The sequence below is a fragment of the Rhipicephalus microplus genome, chromosome 2 (assembly GCF_043290135.1).
Source record: "Rhipicephalus microplus isolate Deutch F79 chromosome 2, USDA_Rmic, whole genome shotgun sequence".
In the NCBI taxonomy this organism is placed as follows: domain Eukaryota; kingdom Metazoa; phylum Arthropoda; class Arachnida; order Ixodida; family Ixodidae; genus Rhipicephalus; species Rhipicephalus microplus.
In genome coordinates, this window is record NC_134701.1 from 215,945,583 (window position 1) to 215,963,988 (window position 18,406).

The window sequence follows — 18,406 nt, forward strand, 5'->3', positions numbered from 1 at the left end:
TGGTGGATTGTTGAGTAGCCTGTTCGAAATCCTGCTTGTTCTTTTAGTTGATTGAATTGTAATGTTTTCTTTACTCTGTTAGCAATAACCTTTGTAAATAGCTTGTATACTACGTTTGAAGTATTTACTCTTTTTTATTACTGGCCTGCGCGGGGAAAGCTACGCCACGTGGGAGATATAAAAAGCGGCAAATAGATGCATTTGTGTTAGTTGATTATGCTATAACTTGAGGCAAATATTCTTGCTTCCACGTCACACATCTTTGAATTATGGCGTCGGTGGCATTGAAACTCTGCTTGGGCAGCTCGTGCCGCTTTAGGGGAAAATGAAGCACTTCCACCAGTAGGGTCACTCATTTTTCGGAGACTCAGCTATAGTTCGCATACAGGTGTCCGGTATACATCAATGAGAAAGCACTGCGATCCCGACTAGCACGAGCAATTTCGTGCAGCTCATTTCACAAAAACCACCGCAGGAAGAGCGTAGGGGAGGGCCTTCCCATGGCCGCTGGATAAAATTGTGGTCTTGCAAACCGGAGACCACAGAAGGAAGCGCCTGGATGCGTTCCACAACAGCCGACGTGCGCCGGTGCTAGCTGCTTTAGTGCCGCGGAATTTAAAATCCCGTCCAAGGAGGTTTAAAAAATATTGGTCTGGTCAGTGTCATTCCCTGCCACGAAGGGAAGTTCCTCTCTACTTGCTTTCTTCGCGTTATCGCCATCTTTTATCCAACACTGTGCTCCCCGTTCACACTGCTGGTTACAACGACACCGACGCTGCTAAACTCGGGAACGGGCGCCTGAGCGCTGAGCTCTAAAATGGCTGACGATTTAGAGTATGATGTACTCGAATATGGGAGAGCATTCAGCCGTTTTAATGTTTCACATGCACCTACTGCGAAGACCTCACCCATTTTGTGTTATAAAAACGTTGGTAACGATTGAGAGTACTTGGAACTCTACTATGGGAGAGCATAAAGCAGTCCTGTGGGCCTCACACTTGATGATGCCACATTGAAATAAAAATGTACGCCATGAACTCACGGGTTCTTGCAGAATAAACTGGCAGGTGTTAATGTTTGTTCAGAAAAAAATGTTCGACAATGTAGAGCACAATGTACTGTACTATGGGAGAGCTATAAGCTGTCCTAATTTCAGAAAATTGACAGTACATGAAGTGTCATTCTCTCCTATTGCAAACTACTGAGCGTGCATGTTCTTTGAAGAAAGCTGCCCTATAGGTGTATGAGGGAAGGACTGGTTCCTCAGGTTCACTTATTTAACACTGGAAGCTTTGATATGCGCAAGAGGGAAAGTTGGGTTAACGAACATCGATTTATAGGGCTTACCGCACGTCTACCATGTCTTTTATACTAACATTATGTAAGGGCAAGTCAGCAGGTGCTGCTTTTTTTATAAAATGTTTTTTCAAAGTGAACTGATTACTGAGGGCCCAAAGATAGTGAGTCGTTGCTGCTTTGCGTCAAAATGTGCATATAAAGAGCACTTCACATGAAAATTGTTTGGAAAGGTGATACCCCCGTTCACATGAATGAGAAATGCGGCATATTGCCGTTCTGAGCTTCCAAGGCAATATAATATAAAATATATTCATGCGGCACAACAAAGGAGACTCTTTATGCTTCCTTGGTCGCAACCTTATTATTGTGATAGGAACCAAGTGGACAGCTTGGATACGTTTTGTCGTTTGGAAGCAGCGAAGACAGCTTATTTGTAGACTTGTGCTAGTCCACAACAAGCGTGTGGCGGTCACACCGTGGATTGGGGAGTTCCTGAAAAGACGCGATGCGTGGAGACATGCAGTTGTTCAAATGGAACGGAGGCTTCTTTAGAGAAATACCATGCCCATTTTAACCTTGCTTTGCATCACTTCGCCTATCAGAGCTGTCTAAAAGCGTAGGCTCTGATATACATCGGAGCTGTTCGGTAAATCTTAGAGTTAGAGTTTTGATTCATAAGTTACCTGGTAGCGTTACAAGAGTGGAAACTTGGGCTGATTGGTGTGTAGTCATACGGGCAAGTTTGATCAGTGCGCGAAAAGCTTGCCAGAATGACTGGTAGCGTTAGTTTGAAGGCCATTAAAATTTGTGCTATGACACCGACTGGTTCTACTTGTGGCAAAACTGTGATTTTTTTATACACAATAGGCCTGAACTTGCTTGTGGTTACTTAAGTAGTGCCATGTCACACAGAGAAAGGTTTTTTTCTCGGCTCGAGTACTCTTGATACCAGCCTTATTCCTCGCCTACTCGTTTTTTTTTCCATAAAACGTAGACACCGTGAGCGCTAACCGACTTGCTTATGAGTAGTTTGCATATTTTTGTTAGACAATGTTATCTTTGCTTGCGTAGCCAAAACGCACAAAACGAAGTGAGATCAGTTGATCACGCATGGTATTCAGGCGAGGTAAAGCAGAACGGTCATGAAAGGGCATGGAAAAGCAGGGTAGTGGACAATCGGCCACAAATAGTTCTCGTGAAGAACCAATTGATCACATATATTGTCATGGCGTTGCATGACTAGGTTTCTGTGGTTATGAAATTTGCCGAAGAGCACAAAACGCCACTAGAAAATAACCCGCTCTTTTTTTTTAGTTATCGTCTCCCTCTCAATGTGGCACTTCACAGTTTACACAATATATATCACCACATGGATCATATCACTTACCTTGTCTACAGCGACCCTCTCTTGTCTAATAGAAATGACGCAATGCAATAGTCATTGTTTCCTAGCAATTTTAAACGCACATAATGCGCGAGAAATGGGGTATCATGCCAGCCTGCTTGTGCTCATGATGACGTGGCTAATTTTTTTTTGGTTGCACGCAGCACCCGTGGCACCCGATGAGCGTGACCTACTGTTATGCAACGTTACCTCGGTGACACTTCAACTGGGTTCCTGGAAGAGTGGCGGTTGTCCCATTCTTTCATTCGCCGTGCTGTGCAAGCCACAGTCTCAGAAGGAGTGGTCACCAGCAACAGCTACCCACTTGGTCCCCGACAACAAGCAACCACCCGTTGTATTCATTGCGGACTTGAACCCAGCTACCTGGTACGACCTGCTCATCACCGCTGAGAACGGCGCTGGATCCACGGAGGCAGAATACGTCTTCGCTACCCTCACACTCTCTGGAGGTACAAAAAGAAGCTTGCGCTCCACAGCGCCCCATGCGCATTCACATTCCAAGCGAGAAATATTTTTTTTAGTATTTTTTCTTCTTAGTTTCATTATTCGGTATAGGTATTAGATCTATAGTAATGTAATGGTGGAAGATCTTAGGACATACAGTACGTCCACATCGCAGACATGTGGTGGTTATTCTCTGCTTTGCTTATGACGTGAGCACCATAGATAGACGTGTTTCGCCTCGCTTTCATCTCACCCGGTAAGAAAATATTTCTTCTGTCGTATTCATCCCACAGTATGACATATGTTTCCCTTTGAAGAGCCTTTAAACCAATCAAACAATGGCATTTTCCTCCTCACCTTCACAACCCTTCCTACGGGCGCTAAGTCTTTTCTCACCGCTTATTTTGTCATAAAACATGTCGACAACGTGGGCACTGAAGATTTAGCCTAGCAAGATTTTGCGCTTTCTCGACGCACGCTGTTATCTCCAATCGCACTGTAACGAAGTAAAATAAGCTGATCGCCCACGTGAAACGCGTGAAACATGACAAAATGCGCGTGCACGGAAAAAGATTACAGTGTGGCAACAAAATACTCAGAACTGATACCTCTCGCGTAAAGACCAGTCGAGAGCTTTTGCCCTAAGACGTCGCGTGAATGACTCTACTGGCGTGATAAAGTCCACCGGGAAGACCGGTAACGCCAGGGGGAGAACACACGCTAGGCTTTTGTATTTTTAGAGGTTACAAAAGGGCTATTTGAGGGTCGACTTAAAGAACATGTCAAAAGTGAAGTTATTTATTGTAAATGTTCAACTTAGTTTTTATTTAAAGTAGCTTCTAAATCAAAATTGATCGACTGAAAGGAATGTACTTATGTGACAAAATTTGAATTGAAAGTAATTTGATCAGTAATGGCGTCAACGCGACATCAGGAAGGTTGAGTTGTTGCTATGCAATAGGCCTGTTTGAGATGTCATGCTGAAAAACTTGATTGCCCTTTTCTTCGTGTTTTATTGCCAATGTTACTTACACTTGATGTTGACCCCTTCCCCCACCCCCTTAGAAGGAATAGACCAAAAAAAGTGTCCCATGAGCCTCGAAGTAAAGAGGTATCCGAAATGCAACGCGAGGGCAGTAATTTCACTAGCATGACCCTAAATGCGAAAATACAAATGCTCGTCATCTTGTGGGGTGTTTTTTTCTATAGGTGGCCAATGAAGGGATGCGGGCATGAATGTGACGCAATTGTGCGGAAGATTCGTCTATTACTTTATCATCATGTATTATTTCATATGACATATATCTTGCGCCTCGAAAAAGCTTGAAGTTATTGCCTGTAAAGATTTATAGTATGCTTTCTTTGAAAAATTTGTGCACTTAGCGCTGGTAGATTTATTTATTGCGTAAGTTTGCCTTATGGCATCAATACATATTTTAAAAAATATTTTAGCTATGATTCCTTCAAGAAATCAAAGAGGAAACTGCGGTTCGGACCACAAATATATTGCTACAAGTCAGGTGGCCTGGCGGGCTGCACTGGTAGGTTACAAAACATACTTTGCCGGGAGTTTCTTTGGCACCAGTATCTACATAAGCGACCACATCACATACACATTTTCTGGAAGCGCACACATTATTCTATTGTTATTGGTTGGTAGTTGTACTATACAAAGTACTCGGTCCTTCCTTAGGCACACTACCACCTCCTCAATGGACAAAGGCTGTGGAGTCACCACACCGCCATGTTCGCATCATCATCCCTATCGCCTGCACCATTCTGGCAGTCCTGCTCATTTCCGCCGCCGTCTGCTACGTGTTCTCGCGCAGACGACTATCTGCCATCCAGAGGCCATACTCAGGTAAACATACCACGCATAATGGCAGCTGTCGTAGAGCATGTTCCTAATAATTCTTCGTGGCAATTGTTTTTCTAAGCTCTTTAGGCGCCAGAATAGTTATTCGTGGTTTGAAACACCGGGTGCACCAACTGGCATCGAAGTATTTAAAAGAAGACGTAGTGTGTGCCTTTATAAATTAAAGAAAAAATAAAAAGCAGTGATAAAGACGAAATCAGTAATCTGGAATAAATAATCATTATTGTGTATATGCCCGTAAAATATGGGAGCTTTAGCACTCAATTCGCATTCATGGAAGTGCAATCGAAGAAAAGTTTGAGGAAGGCGTAAGAATGCTATCGTGTGCCCAACGAGTCACCTAACAAGAATGAGTATCATATGTTGGTTTTGGGAAGTTAGACCCAAAAAATATATTATTAACAAGATTGAGTTTAAAGTGTATTTGAATTGGCAAATAACTTATTGCCACCACCGATAACAATAATGAATATAGAATGACAATTCCGCAAACCTACTTATGTTTGTCGGGGTCTTTTCACCTACGCTCCCTATTTTATTAATATTTATACTTTGCACGGAATGACGCCGCTGAAAATCACTATAGAGAAAATCTCTAGGCACTGCAGCCTATCGAGCATTGCATGTGCCAAACTGTCGCGAGCAAGCCTACCAAGACGGATATAAATATAATCTCAAGATACTCCTTTCTACCTGACAGGTGAAAGTGATCAAGCGTCTGACGTAATGAAGTCTGTCGACACTGTGCCGATGAGCCTGTGGGAGAACGCAAAGAACCAACAGCAGTTTCAAGTCGCGAACCAGCAGCAGCACCCTATAGAACGGGAACAGCTCTATTGTCCTTCGCCGTATACCACCAGGGGAGGGCGTCTCGGATCGCTCTACACGACGGAAGAATTACGGTCGGGATGGGCTTCCGCGCACAGCCTACAGAGCGCCATTGAGGAGCCAGAGGATGATAGATTAAGGCCACACCATACCTACGAAGTGCCTTTCCTCCGGAGGCCATTGGACTCCAAACAAGACCAGGTGATATTGAGGAAAATTTGTATCATCAGAAACAGTTCTATTGTTCACTGATTTTGACAGATTGATGCTTAGTGTCGCGTGAGACTTTGACATCACCTATCAACTCTAATAAAGTAGAGAATGTACACTCACAACATCTAAGTTCTTTTTTTGTTTTTTACTTTTCCCCCAAATTTTGTGTTCTGCTCAACTAATTGCCGTTGTAGATAGGAATACGCAATCAGAGATTGTGAAACAGACAGCAACTTAATGCTGCTTAACCAAATCTCGGAGGCAAGAGCCATACTTCTCTAAGTACATGACAGATGGCACTACATAAGTGCGCCTCACAAAACATACAGAGGCAGAGTCAAAGCACCAAGTGTATGTACTCCTGTCAGCGCATACTTGTTGTTAGCGTGTTGTAAGTGTCACTACTAGTTGTCAACTAATAGTTGACAACTAGTAGTAGTAGTAGTGAGTTCAAGTGTCACTACTAAATGTAAGTGTCACTACTTGTAGTGACACTATAAGTGTCACTACTAGTGTCACTACAGGTTTCTGCCGAACTTTGGAAATCCACGGCGTCTTAATAACCTACATAAAGAAGTTAAAAGATCAGAAAAAAGGAACCACAGTATACGACAAAACCATGCCTCAGTCGCATTGTTGTTCTGGCACGTAATTCTACTCTCGTGTTTCTTTTTCTTTTTGTTTTCCGCTCGTGCACTACACAGAGAATGTTTACGGAGTGCACTTCGCCTCGTGAAAAAAATTGTTTTTCAGTGGCCGCCACCGGGGTGACAGCAGTTGTGGAGAGGAGCACCACAGCGGCAATGTTTACTTAGGTTGTGTACATGCATGTCAATTTTCGTTTGCTGCGTAGTTGCTTTTCATTGCTCGCTTCTATTCAAAGCTGTAAGACCTCGCTAACGTTGCCACATTTAAGCTGTCTCGTTTTATGTCTCAATCACTTACTTTCTATCTCGTACGCAGATAGGCACGCAGGAAGACGTGTCAAGTTCAACAGAGCGCCTTGGAGACCATATATACTGCAAACCTAGTAAGATATTTCTAATTAGCTTTGGCATCAAAGGATGGTAGATCGTATAAAATCATATTTTCTTGTGGCATCTGCTTTTTTTAAATGTCTTCGTTTTGCTAGAATATTTAGAGGGGGTCAGAATAAAAATAAATATTCAATGATGGTTTTGAGAAATCGCAAAAAAGAATCTGTCACCCCATTGCTTGAAATCGCTTACCTAAGCCTACTGTTGCGCACGTCTGTTTCTTATCCAATTTTCAACTTCCTCTCAGTTCATTAAATACATAAATGTTCACTTTTTTCATGGCAAAAGAAAACAACACAAAAATTTCTAAACTATTTTGTATTCAGTATTTGTCTGACTTATTGAAAACTCTAATGCGTACTGAACTTCGTTGCTTGAATCTATAACAGCAGTTCGGCTAATGAGTTCTCAAAATATTGGTATGGTATAGATATGCAGAGTAAATTTAATCGCACTGTCTCGTGTTTTAACATGCAACCTATTACATTACTGTCACTGGTATACCCTTTGCCTTCTTTCTTCTGCAGCAACTGTGTACGTGTCCCCAGATAAGTGCAAGGCCCAATGCAAGTCCCTGCAGACGCTGAGCGTCATCGAGGGCTACCGCAACAGCAATGTCTCGTACGTCTACTCGAGACCAAAAAAGAAGAACTGGGGCAGCAACAATGAAGAAATTTTCTACGCTGAGCAGAAGATGCGAAATCTAGCTAGGTGAGCGTAGCGAAGAAAACGAGGTTGTATTTAGTTGTTATCAGCATCCTAACTTCATCACAGCTATTTGTTGGAACGACGGACCCTTTGGGCGCCATTCTGCTTGCGATATTTTGCACGCGCACGCTGCAGTGATCTGTGCGGACTTACATACTTTCTCTGTTTATCTTTCAATTCTTTCTTTCCTATTGCTCAACTCGAATTTTTTTCTCTTAGCATGAAGCAGACAACTTTACGACATTCTGGTTACCACGATTCGCTCTCTTTTTTCATCTTAGAGGTTCGTCTTACAGGATTAATTGAATATACAATGTTATCACAGTGATGGTAGTTGGAATGAGAGGATTGAATTCAGGTTTCTCGTGGGAAAATGCCACGTTATGCCATGTGTCATAGAATCTCTAAATACTTCGTGTGGCAATGTGTAGGCTAAAGATAAGAAGCACGTGTCTAAACCTTGAGTGTCAGATTTTATTCGTTGCAAAAGTTATATTGAAGAGTAAACCTTGCAATTAGGTTGATAACTGTTTTGTTGCTTTCAACATCTGAATAATAAAAAGGACAACATGAGTGCAGGCATATGTCCTTTGAGCATAGTATTTAGGTTATTTTTTAAGCCGTGCCAGCTATCGGTGAGGGGTTCCTGCTGCTTGCCCAAGTTGAAGGCTACTCAATTCTTAAAATTATAAAAGGGAAACTTCCTTCACTCTAAAGCAGTCCCAGATTGCATGGGTATCTTTTTCGTATGCAAGAGCCGTGGGTCTCAATCACATACAATAAAACCTTTGATCGAGACCATCCATGTACTTCTTAGAGATATGAACATGAACTGGTTTTGGTGCCAGTGCAGCGCAATGACCAACATTTCTTATTGCAATAAATTATAGAACTAACCTGTAAGTGTCACTAAACGTAAATGTCAGGTCTACCATTTCTCTTGCCCATGTCAGCTCACTCGTTTGTTCGTCCATTTTCTCACTCACTCACTCACTCACTCACTCACTCACTCACTCTAGCGATGTGCTCATTTTGCTTTTCATGTAACTCAAAAGCTTGTGATTTCACAGGTACGCAGATGGACTGAAGCAAGAGGAAATGGAATCGCGCGAAAGTGGCCTGGAGTTTCCGGTCGACACGTATGAACTATCTGAGGCTGAGTGTGACATGCCGACAAGGCATTGCTCAGTTCAAACATAGACTGCTACAGGGATAAGTAGCCACTCACATACAGTCAGACCGACCCGGCTAAGTGCAGATCACCACAGGTTTCTCCCGCGACACCTCTGTGCTGCAGTGACCAACGCTACTGCGAATCTTGTGATGTGTCTAAGAAGGACGCTAAATGTTCAGGACATTTTTGTGGTGCAGAACTCTGTATTACTCAAACATTTCTTCAAGTTTATCGCGAGACTGACCGTTTTCAAGGGAACTCAAGACTTCAGAAATACTGTTTTCTGCTGTGGTGCACTTCTTCACAAGAAGGAGAGAGCTGTTTAATGAACAAGCTGCATTTCAAGGTTTAGCGATGGGGCATGTGTTGAGTTTTGTTCGTAGCTATGGACCCAATTCGCTAAACAATCACTCCCCTGTGTCAAAAGTGGTCCTTGGCTTCATTCAGAGCCCTGAAATCACAAACTTATCTGGGATGATCTCAGGATAGCAAGGCGCCAAATGGACGATGATCAGTACAAGAATGGGGTACAATATCGCCATTGGTCAGACTGGTTGGCATTGACAATGTAAGCATTTATTGTTGAACGTTGGTTGTTACATTGCGCACCATTCGTTCGAGAGATGGTGATTGGCATGCGCATGCGTGAATGATTCAGGATGATATCAACCCAACAATGCTACTTGAGTGATAATTTTACTCTGCCGGTATTGCGCTTGACTGTTCATCGACGATAACATAGCGTGGAAATAGAAATTTATTGATTGCACGAGATATTAGTGACATTTTTGTTTCTCTTCTAAGCACTTTAAGATAAACAGGTATTTTGGTTTTGCGAACGTGTACATTCAGCAAATTTCTTTAAAAAATAAAACTTGCAAGAGATAGATGGCTCTGGTTCTAGTTAAATGTTATAATCGGTACTCGTGATGTTGAAAAATGAGCCTACTTACAAGAAGGGCCACTTTTTTTGTCAGAATAATCATTGGACATTAAATGAATGAGTTTATTGATACAGGAGATTTGTTTTTTGGTGAGCAGCTGAAATGAGTGTGGCACCTGGCAGCGCAAATCTCAATAACGCGTTCCATTCTACACGGTCCCGAAGATCCAGTTTGGCAGTACTCATTGCGTGAACTAAACTAAAAAAATTCTGCAGGGCACAGGAATGTCAACGAGCTAACGGCACTACAAGACCCCTAAGAACCGCCCTTAGGTTGTTTTTTTTCTATTTTTACCTTGTACGCACGCAATAATCTCACAATGTCGCAACAGCCTGTTCAAATGAAAACAAAAATACAGAAGAGAAGAGAAAGAAATGTTAGCAAGCCGATAGGCAATTTTATAGCGCATCTGGTACATCTGTTAATCTAACTTGCACCCATGACAGCCAAGTTTTTAGAAAAATATTTTTGTGCACTCCATTTTTTTAAACAGTAAAATACACTGTTGTTATTCACTCTTTATGAAAGGTTTATAACATCCCCACTGCCGATGAATGCTTTCACTGCTGTATTGAAAAAAAAGAAATGTTACCTTCATAAGGCATTAAACAGCTGGCTTGGGAGTCTGGTGTGAGATGGCGATGTGTTGTCTTTGTAGTTAAACATCTGGATAACAATGTATCGTTTGATCGAGTGCTTGTTACTTATAGTTATTCGCGTGGTGCAAGTGTTGTAAGCTCACAATAGCTACATCTGTAAAAAAATGCCGTTGGTATAAATGAATGGAGCAGTTGTTAATTTGTCCGGTGTTCATAGGTGCAAGCATGATGTGTTGAGAGGTTGAAAGTTGGCCTGAATTCACGTGAGACTTTTTTATACTCGAGTTCCCACAAGATTGTTTCTATTTTGGCTGTTTACATAAATAAATTCCGCCTGCATGGTGGTTTCCCACTTTGCCTTCTGGTCACTTTTATATGGACTTCAGCTTATTAGTTCTTGGACTGAGATGGATCCTACCACCAGTGTGAGTATCCTCGATTGGGTTTCTTTCCCAATATTCTTCGCTATGACTATATCGATATTATTATGCGACGTATATATGCAAAGATTCAAGCACACAGTGCAAATAGGGAGATATAGCCTGGAGACATCAGTCATTTCGTGAAGCATGATGGCTGCCTACTTTATCAGGAGCTCAGAATGCAAGATAAAACGAAGATAGAAGTACAGAAAGAGAAATGAACATAGGAGAGAAAACAAGTAATGGGGACCGGAGAAAAAAGGGACAGTTACACGAAAGCCTTTCGAAAAGTCGACGTTTTTATTTGTGGAAGCAGCGCTGAGTAGGCCCGGTGATGTCGAGCCGCACAGCTTCATGTAAATAAATAACTCTAGCGCACTTAGGAGAAATTAATTTATATTCCAATATTATCAACGTCCCTTGCGCAAAAAATGCTGGACATCTCAAAATAAGATGTTAAAAATACAAACTATTAACAAAACCCCAAAGATATATATTATGCACTTTCCACAAAACCTAAGCAACGGTAGAAATACTCACGCAACAAGGCAGTAACAACTGTCTCGCTTATAGAAGAAGGCTCTGCAAGGCAATTCAAGACCACGGAGACGCTGAGAGAACGATGAGTTTCCGATAAGCTGGACTGAGTGCTGCTTTACGCGGTGTCAATTGATCAACAGAGCAGTGGCGACACTAGTTGTGTGCCATTGTTGAAACGAGACCATCAACTTTTTTATTTTCAGCAGTATCCACCTGCCTAGGTAGCCACACAACTTATGAGGAACACCCAGCGACAAGCAATTGTGCAACCAAATTCTGCAATACTGCCTTAACTTGAAATGTAGTTGTTTTTTCTCGACAGTCTGATAAGGCCAGCATGGCAAGCACGACGACATTCGATGTTCCTAATCATCTTCGCACATACCTTAGAGGAAATTCAGTCACTGCTGATTCATCGCAGTAATAAGAAAAGGCTGATGAAAAATCTGATGGAGCACCTTTCTTACACCCACCCGATAGACAGCAAACACCTTCACATGTCGTATCTTCCTTCCCCGTCCGTGAGCTGGGTAGACAACCATGTTCAATCGTATTTAACCTGTCCACTTTTTTTTAATAAATAAAATATCAAACACTAAATTGACTGTCGGCTTCTACACAATTGATGCAAAAAAGTTATCATCGCGTGATAACATCCTAATGTGACGTTCTCATAACATCCTAGATCTCAAAATTTGCTCCCGTTAGGATGTAAAGTAACCTGCTGACACGTTACAACGTCAACGCATTGCATAGCGCCGAGCAGGGTAAGATACAGTGAGCATGTAAGACCCTGATTTTGAGGCTAACGCACGTTAAACTACGTTATGCGCAGGAAGCTTTCGCAGGGGTGCCTGGGAGGACAAATACATTGACTGGGAAGAAAAAGGTGAGTAACATGGCTTCTCAGGAAATTGCATAAGACCCTGTGCGCTTTCGTTCCCCCCTCTTCTACTTCACGGCACCTCTGTGGAATATGGAGGCGCGTAACGAATGCAGGCCTTTGAAACATCACAAGAAATATTACTCAATAATTTTGCTCCTGACATGGCATTGGTATTGGGGTAACTATCTTCTTTTTCCTGAAGTACGCCGTCTCTTTAGCTTCAATTTAGTCGGAGGAATCTGCATACAATTTTAGTTTTCTCGAATATTCCGCATTTTAAACTAGTGTTTCTTCGAAGGTGCGGATAGCATGTGAAGCTTTTTTCGCCCCGTGAAATAGCTTGGCTATGGCCTTACATTAACCACCATGAAAAACTAAGGCTAGTGGCAAGAAATAAAGTATCACATTACGTACTGAGTGTTGATCACGCAGTGACGTTCCGTTCCTTAACAACGCGCTTCACTAGAACAGGTTCTGTTGACTGCGACAACTGTGAAATTATGCTAATGAGAAAGTTCTTCATATTATATCTTTTGCGGTGGTGCCTGGGGCGTGCCTCATCGCTTACCCGTTAAGACCTGGCCCCACGTATCTGTCGCAGCGCGTCGGCGAGTGTCTTTTTGACGCACCGTCGAGCCCTCTTCTGTGCAGTGATAAAGAGCGCGTGGCTTCACGTAGAAATGCGCTCATTCTAAAGAGAAAGGACGCGGCGTCGCATCAAAAGGCCTCGCGCTGACGCGCTGTGACGCTGGGATGGGCTGGGATGGGCTCCTACCGAGGAGCCAACGGAGAGGCCAGATTGCTGGGATGGGCTCCCACCTAGGGGCCAACGGAGAGACCGTGTCTCCCGGTCGCTTCCTTGGCCTGCATAGTCCAAAGTTGCTTGTCCAGGCCTGAACTGAGCAGCGCAGTCCGCAATGCGCCCGAAGATCTTCATTGGAGGCCGCGACGCCAAAATTTCTGACTAATGCTGGACATTCCGAGAGGATATGGTCAAGAGTGGCTCTGGTAGTAATGTACTGACATAGATTAGAACTATGGACGTCGGGATATATGTGGTGCATGATGACGGGGTTCGTGTATGTGCAAGTTTGTAGCTGCCACCACTGAACGTACTGGGCCCCATTTAGTTTGGGATGATGCGGAGGGTACTCCCGCCTTTCCAGTCGGCAGTGTTGAGTTATGTCATTGAATTTAGTGAGCCGATCGTCCCGTTCCCATACCAGCACTGAAAAGTCCGTTTGGGTGGCCTTTTCGTCTGACATGACTGGGAACGTAAGACTTCGAGCCACGTTGTGCGTCACTTAATTTGGACTGTCCTCTGGGTTACCTAGCGGTGTGGGGACAGGGAACCACAGGATGTGCACATATTTGTCCGCCTCGTAAATTTTGCCTGTTCTAAGAATCCGCAATGCCTCGGGGGAGATTCACTGGCGTATTTAGAACGGCTGTCTGCGTGTCTCTGATCACACACGAGGCGTTAGTGTGGGCTATGACCATCGTGATAGCCACTTCCTCTGCCGTTTTGATGTTTCGTGTGATGATTGACGCCATGCTTTTGCCTTTAATGAGTGGTATACTACACGACAGCAGCCACGAATTGGTGACGTTCCTGGTAGCTTGCTGCGTCGACAAAGACTGCCTCATGGTTGCGCCCAAACATCTTAGATATGGCTCTGGCTCTACTGACAGGTGTGCCCTTGTTGTGTTCAGGGTGCATGTTTCTTGGTATGGATGGTACTGTGAGCTTGACACGGATAGTGCGTTGTATGTCGTGTTTGTGTCCGTGTGGAATGTGGTGAGAAATACCGAGATTACATGGAATCTGGCGGCCTGGCTTAGTCTTGGTTAATCACTAGAATTGGAAGATTTATTGCGCCTCAATAAAGTTCCTCGAGGGTATTGTATTAACCAAGTTGAAGGAGGAGTTCAGGGCTGGTGTTTTGAGGCTAGCATAGCGCTTGTTTGTCGATTCTCCTAATTAGGCTGCCGAGTTTTGACTTTTCTGCAGTGAACCATCGGAGATACGCTGACGTGTAGGTGATGCGGCTTAGCACGAATGGTTGGATCAAATGGATGATGCTAGCCTCGTTCATGCCTTTGTGTTTATTGGTAATGCGCCTAACGAGGTGCATCGAGTTAGACACTCTGGCTTCAATGTTTCGAACTGTCTCTCCGTTGGTACCCTTTTTTTCTATCATCAGACCTAGCACTTGGATTTTACCCACGATTGGTATGGCGTGACTGTCGCTTGTAGTGAGTTTTATATCGGCGTGTGCCTGCGCTTGAGGATGCTGTTTGGGTGGCCGACCTCTAAGTGTAGGGCGATATAGCAGTAGCTCAGATTTCTCTGCCGAGCAGGATAGGCAGGATAGTCCAGTTCCTTGTAAATACCGTTCCACTGTGTCAGTCAATCCCCTCTTGTAATATCTGTTCAATGGAACCGTCATTGCCGTCACACACCCAGAGGGTGATGTCATCGATGTAAATGGTGTGATAAAGTCCTTGGATGGTTTGTAGTTTTGAAGGAAGACCAAGCAAGGTTAAACAACAAGGGAGACATCATGGAACCATGTGGGTGACCGCGCTTCCCATAGTTATTTCGGACGACCTCAGTGCTCCCACACTTATCGTGGCCGTTCTGCCCGTAAGAAATGCTCTTACATAGTTGAACGTGCAAATCCCCGAGTTTGGGGTATTGAACTCATTTAAAATGGTGCTTTGCGTGACATAGTAAAAAGCCTTCTTGACATATAGACCAAGTATGCCCTTAGTGGAGCGTCCTGTACAGCCTGTGATTTGATGCTTAAGCTGCAACATGGCATCCTACGTTGAAAGATGCCCGCGGAAGCCAATCATGGTTTGTGGGAAAAAATCATTGTCTTCGAGGTAATTTGTCACTCTAGCCAGGAAAGCGTGTTCGATCAATTTGCCTATCCAAGATGCTAAGCAGATGGGAGGAGGAGGAGGAGGAATAAATGAGGAAGGACAGGGAGGTTAGCCAGTTCTCAGACCGGCTGGCTACCCTGTACTGGGGAAGGGGGTAAGGGGGATAAAAGATGAGAGAAAAGAGACGTTGTAAAAAAAAAGGGGAGAGAAGGTCATCAGACGATCCACGACGCTGTTTACAGTCTGTCTCTAAGACCACTTGCCCGCAGAAAGCAGGCAAGATGGGCCTAAGTGGGCTGACAAAGGTGCTTTTTTTATTTTACAACTTATAGCCGGTTACAACCTAGTCATAAATGTGTGCTCCACCCCCCTGACTGTTGCGTGCCTGGCATGCACCTGTGCAACAGGGTAATGATGTTTTGATGATGTAATGATGAACAGGGTAATGATGTAATGACTCACGATTTCCGTTAGAACCATGAGCACTTTTTCGCTCACAACGGAAATAACAAACACATTATTAATTAAAAGTTCGTCCTTTTTTGTTGGCTCAGCAGTGAAGTCAGAATATTTGATGAAATTTGCTAACAAGTAAAGTTTTCAGACAGAAAAATTAACCGAAATGAACGCGTACTTGTGCGGGAAAGGCGCATACCAAAATACTTGAAAGGTTCTTACAATCCGAGAATAAGCGATTGCTATAGTTGTCACTGTTACTGCGGCTAGTCAAATTTGAGGCCTAAGGGACGGCTTTCAGCTCTTCCATAGTGGAGTACCGGGTACTCCTTATTGCTAACCACTTTTTCTGAATACACCAAGAACTCCAAATCGTAAGCTGCTTTCAAAAGACATCCATCGTAATTCTTCCTGGGTAAGACAGTGACCGGTGAGGGCAGAGCTCACATTTGCTTTCACGCTGTAAGCGACTATAGAAAAAAATGGGCAGATCCCACGTACAGTGGGAATCGATGAGATGCGAAGCACGAATGAGAAAGGGTGATATGTGACTTTAAAATCAGCACAACGTTACGAGGTGGAGGTAAATGATGTGCTACATGACTTCCGTGTCATAAGTATCATGTTTAGATGTGTCGTTTATATACCTTCGTCCTATATTCCCGTCACGTGATACCAGATCTAGTACATCTGGAGCTATTGAAACGGCCGTGAGCGCACTATGAGCGTGGTATGTTGTCGTGTTCTTACATGAAACGTGTGCTAGGATTATCCTGTTTGCACCAGTCATATACTTTGGTCGTCCAATGACGTCACGTAACAGCAAATCTGGTATTTGTGGAGCTAGCAAAACGGCCGTGAGCGCATCATGAAGGACGCAATATACTCCAATGCAGCGTTGACGCGCGCGCACGTTGGGCACAGCGACGCTACGTTAGCAAAACGCGAGCGCTCTATAGTCTGACGCCAGGCGCGACCAGCGTCCCTCGGCGCGGCCCGACGGCAACCGGCGCGAAATGCGACATGCTGCATTTCGCGCCAATGCCATAGTGTAACATTGCTCTATGCCGATGCGTTGCCTAACGCTGCGTCTCTCTTTTTGTGCCAGAGGAATGCCGGACGCGTTGAAACGCGCATGCGAGTTTTCGTCAGGACCGGTGCCTGGCGTGGAAACGCCGTCGTGACGCGACGAAATAAACGCCGGCAAGCACGCGCACCGCGTCATGTGGAAATGTATTGGCGCATTAACTGTGGCATGTAGTCATGTTCTCACATGACACGCATCTCATGATTATCATGTTTGCACCAGTCACATGCCTTCGTCATCCAGTGGTGTCACGTAATACCAAATTAGGCATATGTGAAGCTAGCGAAACGGCTGCGAGCGCATCATGAGTATGGCATGTAGTAATGTTGTTACATGACACGCATCTCATGTTTATCATGTTTACACCAGAACCATACGTTCGTCATCCATTCACGTCCCGTAATAACAAATTTGGTATAATTAAAGCAAGCGAAACGGCCGTCAGTGCATCATGAGCGTGGCATGTAGTCATGTTGTTACATGACACGCATCTCATGATTATCATGTTTGCACCAGTCACGTACCTTCGCCATCCATTCAGGTACCGTAATACCAAATTTGGTATATGTGACACAAGCGAAACAGCCGCGAGCTCATAAGTAGCGTGGCACGTGGTCATGTTGTTATATGACACGCATGTCATGATTTTCATGTTAGGGTCTGTCGCTTTTGTTTACCATGCCATCGTGTTACACCATACAAGTTTTGCAACATGCCATGTGAAGATAGATAGATAAATAGATTGATAGATTGATAGATAGATAGATAGATAGATAGATAGATAGATAGATAGATAGATACATAGATAGATAGATAGATAGATAGATAGATAGATAGATAGATAGATAGATAGATAGATAGATAGATAGATACGCTCACAAAGTCACCAAAGTTCGCTAGAAAATGCTGCGCATTTAAAACTTTCTTTTGGTAATCTCTGTTGAGTTCTATGCATTGCTTGTAATATCTTGAATGCTCCACAATTGCAGCTTTTGCAATGCTTCGTAGGGAGCACGCATATTTCTTGCCACCTACACAGCGGTTTTTGCGGATGCCGATCGATATTTAGCACAACGTACGAACAAACAGCAGCAATAACTCCTTCAGCGCGTTAACCTCGCATATAAGAAGTGTTTCTCTGAAACGAAGCGATGTGTTTGCGGCCGCATAAAAAAAAATTAAGTACTGTAAGACAAGTTCTTTCCCGTGGCTCATTTGCGATAATCAAACGAGAATACATCGTCGAGGCTGCTGATTGTCGTACAGAGGCGAAAAACTCGCCGTGGTAATGAGGAAATGTGCGGAGACTAGGCTTTGCCCTAATGGCCTTGTGATGAGAAATTAGTCGTTCTTTACGCAATAAAAGCTTATCATCACGCTTAATAGCTACTGGTTGTTCGCTGAGCTTGAAAACAACCAAACCAAAGACATTTTCACGTCTTCATATCGAACACTCGTTTAAGGAAGGTGTAGGTGAGACAAAGAATGAGGAAACAGCGACCCGGCCACCAAGAATGAAACACGAGAAAGAACGGGGGCAAGGTGTCGCTGATAACTTGGTGATTAGCGTGGCAGGGCTGGGTCATCCCGGCTACCGGG

At 43.7% G+C, this 18,406-nt stretch overlaps 1 protein-coding gene and 1 long non-coding RNA gene across 3 annotated transcripts in view; one reads left to right on the forward strand and one right to left on the reverse strand.

Moving 5' to 3' along the window:
* LOC119169567 (cell adhesion molecule Dscam1-like) overlaps nucleotides 1-10,885 on the forward strand; it is a 219,747-nt gene extending 208,862 nt beyond the window's left edge. For both annotated transcript variants that reach the window (XM_075875971.1, XM_075875973.1), the window contains exons 22-27: nucleotides 2,848-3,153; nucleotides 4,842-5,009; nucleotides 5,725-6,053; nucleotides 7,029-7,095; nucleotides 7,630-7,813; nucleotides 8,881-10,885. In XM_075875971.1, coding sequence (XP_075732086.1) covers nucleotides 2,848-3,153; nucleotides 4,842-5,009; nucleotides 5,725-6,053; nucleotides 7,029-7,095; nucleotides 7,630-7,813; nucleotides 8,881-9,010 — 1,184 coding nt within the window. In that variant the 3' untranslated portion in view covers nucleotides 9,011-10,885. The remainder of the gene's footprint in view (nucleotides 1-2,847; nucleotides 3,154-4,841; nucleotides 5,010-5,724; nucleotides 6,054-7,028; nucleotides 7,096-7,629; nucleotides 7,814-8,880) is intronic.
* LOC142774843 (uncharacterized) overlaps nucleotides 1-18,406 on the reverse strand; it is a 374,795-nt gene that overhangs the window by 168,347 nt on the left and 188,042 nt on the right. The gene's annotated exons all lie outside the window — the stretch shown is intronic.